The following is a 6,393-nucleotide window of genomic DNA, read 5'->3' as shown; positions in this document are numbered from 1 at the left end:
AAATATAAATGAAAAATTAACCTGTTAAACTTTCTGTTGAACATAACACAAAATTATTTATAATTAAAAACACATTTAACTTGTAGCTTTACAACTAAAACGCATTCACAAACTGAAAACTAACCTGCAATAACAAATGTATCCTAAAAATTCTATGTGTATTTATTGAACATAATAAACTTCTAAACAAAATTTTAAAAATTTAACTCCAAATATAAGTGAATTTTAGTTTTGTTACTTTTTTTCTTAAAATATAACTATATTTAGTAACGTATAGGAGTTCTGGATATTATGATAAATTCACATTAATTAAAAAACCACGTTAAATTAGAAACACAAGCGCAACTACAATATTTTCCTTCACAATTAAGTTCTTTAAAAAAAGATAACACGTAAAATAAAATATAACATATAATTACATATTTTAATACAAATCAACACTGCAAAACTAGGCAAACCATAGTATAAAAACTCGAGAGTTTAACCTGCTGTTGTTAGTTTCTCGAGTTTTTGTTTGTTTGAACGCGTAAAATAAAGTTGTATTTTACCACGTAAAAATTATTATTCCATTCTCAATGTGTTCATTATTCAATTACAAACATTACCGATAAATAGATATTAGAATGGTTGACACTTTAGAAAGCAATATCAGAAGTATTTTATGCCAAAAAACATTTACTGCAGAATATTAAAAAAAACTCGAACAGCTGTATTTTCGATAGTAAAAAAATTAATTTTATGGTATAAAATAGATATAAACAATTTTATTTTAAATGCAGCACAGATTCTAAATTTATTTGAAATTTATTAATTAATTTGAGTAACTCAACACATCACATAAATACACTAAATATAAACATTTTAAACGTCAATGTTAAATTAAAATTATTGTAAACATTTCATACAATTACTTTTTGCAGATTTTTCTTTTTCTATACACATAAATAGCCATTTTTTTCATTCACGTAATAATGTTGCTTTTTTATTTGATAAAAAATCTACACGCACAACAAAAGATGCAATTTATTAAGGCACTATATAATACTAAAAGAAATTCATACACTACATACTTCTTTTTTGCAAAAATAATAGTTAATTCAACTATATTATTTTCAGGTCATATAAAATTGATGACCTTAACCAATCTCAAATTTAGGAAATATTCATAGGTAGAAAACAGAATACTAATGTCATATATATTTCATATGCTAAAGTATCAATGAATGATAATATTAAATGAATAAGGATACGATCATTCCATCGTCAAAATTTATCCGAAGTAAAAAATAAATTAGCTCCAGATTTCTGTCATATGATAATCTCAAAATAAAGATTGGTTGGGAAACTTACTCATACGATCAGTTGGGTTTAATACTAATATTAATAATAAAACCACAAACTTTTAAATCGGCAGTTACAATGTGAATTTTGCATTAACGTGTGAAGATAAGAAAATGTGTTACCGATTCCAAAAAGGTAGTTTTTAACTTTTCTTGTCTGTTCCAATTTTTTTTTCCAGTGGTGCGTTCTATAGGAATTATGCCATATGCAACAAACTTTTAGCATTTACACTTTATTGATGTAACAATTGTGAACTGGTAACAGTTATGCATAACTGCTCTTTTGCAGACAGCTGTTCCATACGGTTTATAAAATTGGAGCACAGTTTTATTGTGAAGAAAATAGTTTTTAAAAATCAAAAACAAAATGGTTTAAGCTCCTTTCCTTATTATTTAAAAGTAACTCCTTTTAATAATGTAACCTCTTATGTTTAAGGTATGTTTTTTATTCACTGATTTTTTATAAATTGTTTTGAGTGAAAAAAATCCCACCAAAATTGCAATGCTTTTAAAAATTTTGAATATTTTATTTTTGAAAATTTTGCCTAGAAAATCACAAACCAAAAAAAAAAATTACTAAAAGTTTTTTTTTATAATTTCACTTTTTTTTTCCCAGACGTGAAATAGTTAAGACCCGAATGATTGTGTGCTCTTATTCACAAGATCATGAGAATGAGCGCCTTGTTTTCGAGAGCTCGAAGCATGTCGACGTTTATCATCTTAACGAATTTCAACCAATGTAGTTCTTCCATTATCATGTAAGTCTTTCCTATCCAGATTCTTTTTTGAATCTCTAATTTTATACGTTTCAAATAAAAAGACATTGCATAAAAAGGTTTTAAAACAATATGGAGAAAGTAGATCGAACTCTTTTGATTGAAATTCCTCTTGCATGGAGAAATTACTCGATCAAGAATAACTCGGAGTGCTTGTTAACTACTAAAGCACTCAGAGGATATCATCCTAATCGTCAACTCTGTTTTTTTTCTCTGTAAGACTTTTCCTTCCTTTGTTGGATTCTTTACTTAAAAATCTTCACCTACTTTTCCTGGAACTTCGCCTGCCTAGAAAATTAGAGATTAAATAAATATTACTCAAACATTGCAGGGTTACTAATAATTTTAAACGAATCACATTCTATATAAGTGTGAAACGGAGTATCTCGAAACTTTATGTGCTTTATTTCATAACTTCATGCATCGCCAGCATAAATAAATCAATCAATTCAAAGTTAGCTCCTTGAATTGATTGATTTGACAAAGTTATCTCCTTGAGTTTTTTTTATAAGATGTTTATAAATTTGAACGCAAATCTGATCATTAGATCATAAATTAACGTTTCGGACGTTTTTGATTTGGCTCACTGTACATAACGTAACGCTAACCGGTTATGCACTTGATCTGTGGCCTAGATGTGTAGTCAATTTTGACTAAAAATGTTTGTGTTTTTTATACAAAATAAATCTTACTTTTCTCTTCATAAAACTCTTTTAATTGTTTTTCTCGGTCAAATAAAACACAAGCTATATGATTATTAAAAAAGACAAATACATTGGTAAATAAATTGATAATTTTGTCTTTTTTCAAAAAGAAAAAGATAATTTTTGATAATTTTCCTTCGTTCTAAATGAATCTGAATTTCTATAATACATATTCATTAATAATTTATGTTCATTCTTCTTTAAATGAACATGAAAAAATATATAATATGTTTGTACAAATTACTTTTAATTTCATTAATGTTTTATATGTGTATGTGTGCGGAATAGACTATGTACTAGACTATTATTTTATATATTTAACAGCTAAAATAAAAATAACTCATAGCAAGGGTTTGGCCTTTCTTGCTAAATAAGTTTCGATATTTGCTGTTAAATATCGAAGTATTAATATTATATCTAATGCGTAGTCTATTCCCTAAGTTAAGTTCTTATGAAGATTATAATGTGCGAATAATTGTTATTTTTAAATAAATGCGCTGTTTTCGGTCATTTTTTGACCAGTTTTTCTCATATTTTATTTTAATTTTTTTGTATAATTTTTGCATTCACATCATGTACGCACGTAACATTTCGAAATTTTGTATTTGAAGATTTAAGCGATAAAACTATGAGTTCATTTTTTAATGCACGAATAATTGAGATTTTTTAATAATTGCGTTTTTTCGTCATTTTTGACCATTTTATCTCATATTTCGTCTAAATTTTTTTTCGTAGTTTTTGTATTCACATCATGTTTTAGTGTATAATACGCACATAAATTCAAATAAAAAAAATAAAAATTTCTGAATTTTTGCATTTGAAGATTTAAGCGATACAGCTATTAGTTCACTTTTTAAAGCACGAATAAGTGAGATTTTTTAAAAAATTCGTTGTTTCGTCATTTTTTACCATTTTTTTCTCACATTTCATTTTAACTTTTTTAGCATTTACATCATGTTTTAGTGTATAATACGCACATGCATTCAAATAAAAAAATTAAAATTTCAAAATTTTGCATTTGAAGATTTAAGCGATACAACAAATCAGTTCATATTTTAATGCACGAATAATTGAGATGCTTTAAGAAATGTGTTTTTTCGTCATTTTTGACCATTTTATCTCATATTTCGTCTAAATTTTTTTTCGTAATTTTTGTATTCACATCATGTTTTAGTGTGTAATACGCAAATAAATTCAAATAAAAAAAATAAAAATTTCTGAATTTTTGCATTTGAAGATTTAAGCGATACAGCTATTAGTTCACTTTTTAAAGCACGAATAAGTGAGATTTTTTAAAAAATTCGTTGTTTCGTCATCTTTTACAATTTTTTTTCTCACATTTAATTTTAACTTTTATTGTATTTACATCATGTTTTAGTGTATAATACGCACATACATTCAAATAAAAGAAAAAAAATTTCAAAATTTTGCATTTGAAGATTTAAGCGATACATCTATGAGTTAATTTTTTAATGCACGAATAATTGAGATTTTTTAATAATTGCGTTTTTTCGTCATTTTTGACCATTTTATCTCATATTTCGTCTAAATTTTTTTTCGTAATTTTTGTATTCACATCATGTTTTAGTGTATAATACGCACATAAACTCAAATAAAAAATATAAAAATTTCTGAATTTTTGCATTTGAAGATTTAAGCGATACAGCTATTAGTTCACTTTTTAAAGCACGAATAAGTGAGATTTTTTAAAAAATTCGTTGTTTCGTCATTTTTTACCATTTTTTTCCTCACATTTCATTTTAACTTTTTTTGTATTTACATCATGTTTTAGTGTATAATACGCACATACATTCAAATAAAAAAATAAAATTTCAAAATTTTGCATTTGAAGATTTAAGCGATACAACTATGAGATCATTTTTTAATGCACGAATAATTGAGATTTTTTAATAATTGCGTTTTTTCGTCATTTTTGACCATTTTATCTCATATTTCGTCTAAATTTTTTTTCGTAATTTTTGTATTCACATCATGTTTTAGTGTATAATACGCACATAAATTCAAATAAAAAAAATAAAAATTTCTGAATTTTTGCATTTGAAGATTTAAGCGATACAGCTATTAGTTCACTTTTTAAAGCACGAATAAGTGAGATTTTTTAAAAAATTCGTTGTTTCGTCATCTTTTACAATTTTTTTTCTCACATTTAATTTTAACTTTTATTGTATTTACATCATGTTTTAGTGTATAATACGCACATACATTCAAATAAAAGAAAAAAAATTTCAAAATTTTGCATTTGAAGATTTAAGCGATACATCTATGAGTTAATTTTTTAATGCACGAATAATTGAGATTTTTTAATAATTGCGTTTTTTCGTCATTTTTGACCATTTTATCTCATATTTCGTCTAAATTTTTTTTCGTAATTTTTGTATTCACATCATGTTTTAGTGTATAATACACACATAAATTCATATAAAAAAAATAAAAATTTCTGAATTTTTGCATCTGAAGATTTAAGCGATACAGCTATTAGTTAACTTTTTAAATCACGAATAAGTGAGATTTTCTAAAAAATTCATTGTTTCGTCATTTTTTACCATTTTTTCCTCACATTTAATTTTAACCTTTTTTGTATTTACATCATGTTTTAGTGTATAATACGCACATACATTCAAATAAAAAAATAAAAATTTCAAAATTTTGCATTTGAAGATTTAAGCGATACAACAAATCAGTTCATATTTTAATGCACGAATAATTGAGATGTTTTAATAAATGCGTTTTCTGACCAGTTTTTCTCATATTTCATTTTAATTTTTTTGCATAATTTTTGTATTTACATCGTGTTGTAGTGCATAATACGCACATAAATGCAAATAAAAAAGTTATAAATTTCAAAATTTTGCATTTGAAGATTTAAGCGATACAACTAATAGTCCATTTTTTTAAAAATTAAAATTCGTTTTTAATTAATGTCAAGTACCAACATTTAGAGCTCAGTTAGCATGCAAAGTTGATGCCCCGTACTCACATTATCTACATCTACACTATAAATATAAAAACAATACAAAGAATTCATATAACCTATATTATATCTTTCAGGCTCCACCATAGAAGATCTGCCACCATCATCCCATGGAGAGGACGTGGCTTGAAGCTCGTCTAACAGCTCTGGGGGGATATGAACTGCAAAAGAAAAATGTCCATTTTTCAACAACTTCAAAAAAAAAAATTTAATTTTTTTAATGAAATATAAAGTTAAATTTTAAAATAAAACAGTTAAAAACATTTTTTTACGCAGAGATGAAATTTCTCCCTTGATTTCTAATGGTTTTTTTGAAACTATACTGTAAAAATTAACCGAAGATTTTATATATATATATATATATATATATATATATATATATATATATATATATATATATATATATATATATATATATATATATATATATATATATATATATATATATATATATATATATATATATATATATATATATATATATATATATATATGAGCAATTCTACAAATAAACGCCAGTTAGGCGGCCAAAAAAAAATTTAAAAAAATTTGGGGGGCACACTATTTCTACATGAATTTTC

The 6,393-nt window shown here is 24.8% G+C and overlaps 1 protein-coding gene across 1 annotated transcript in view; it reads right to left on the bottom strand.

The window, feature by feature from the left end:
• Positions 1-951: 951 nt before the first annotated feature.
• Positions 952-6,393, bottom strand: part of LOC107444320 (cell adhesion molecule Dscam1-like) — a 230,960-nt gene continuing 225,518 nt past the window's right edge. Inside the window, exons 25-26 of the mRNA XM_087158837.1 lie at positions 5,872-5,973; positions 952-2,404 (exon numbers count right to left, since the gene is read on the bottom strand). Coding sequence (XP_087014963.1) covers positions 2,376-2,404; positions 5,872-5,973 — 131 coding nt within the window. The 3' untranslated portion in view covers positions 952-2,375. The remainder of the gene's footprint in view (positions 2,405-5,871; positions 5,974-6,393) is intronic.

Source organism: Parasteatoda tepidariorum, chromosome 3, assembly GCF_982258835.1.
Source record: "Parasteatoda tepidariorum strain Cologne lab strain chromosome 3, Ptep-v5.0, whole genome shotgun sequence".
Classification (NCBI taxonomy): Eukaryota; Metazoa; Arthropoda; class Arachnida; order Araneae; family Theridiidae; genus Parasteatoda; species Parasteatoda tepidariorum.
This window is presented reverse-complemented; position numbering and strand designations above follow the sequence as displayed.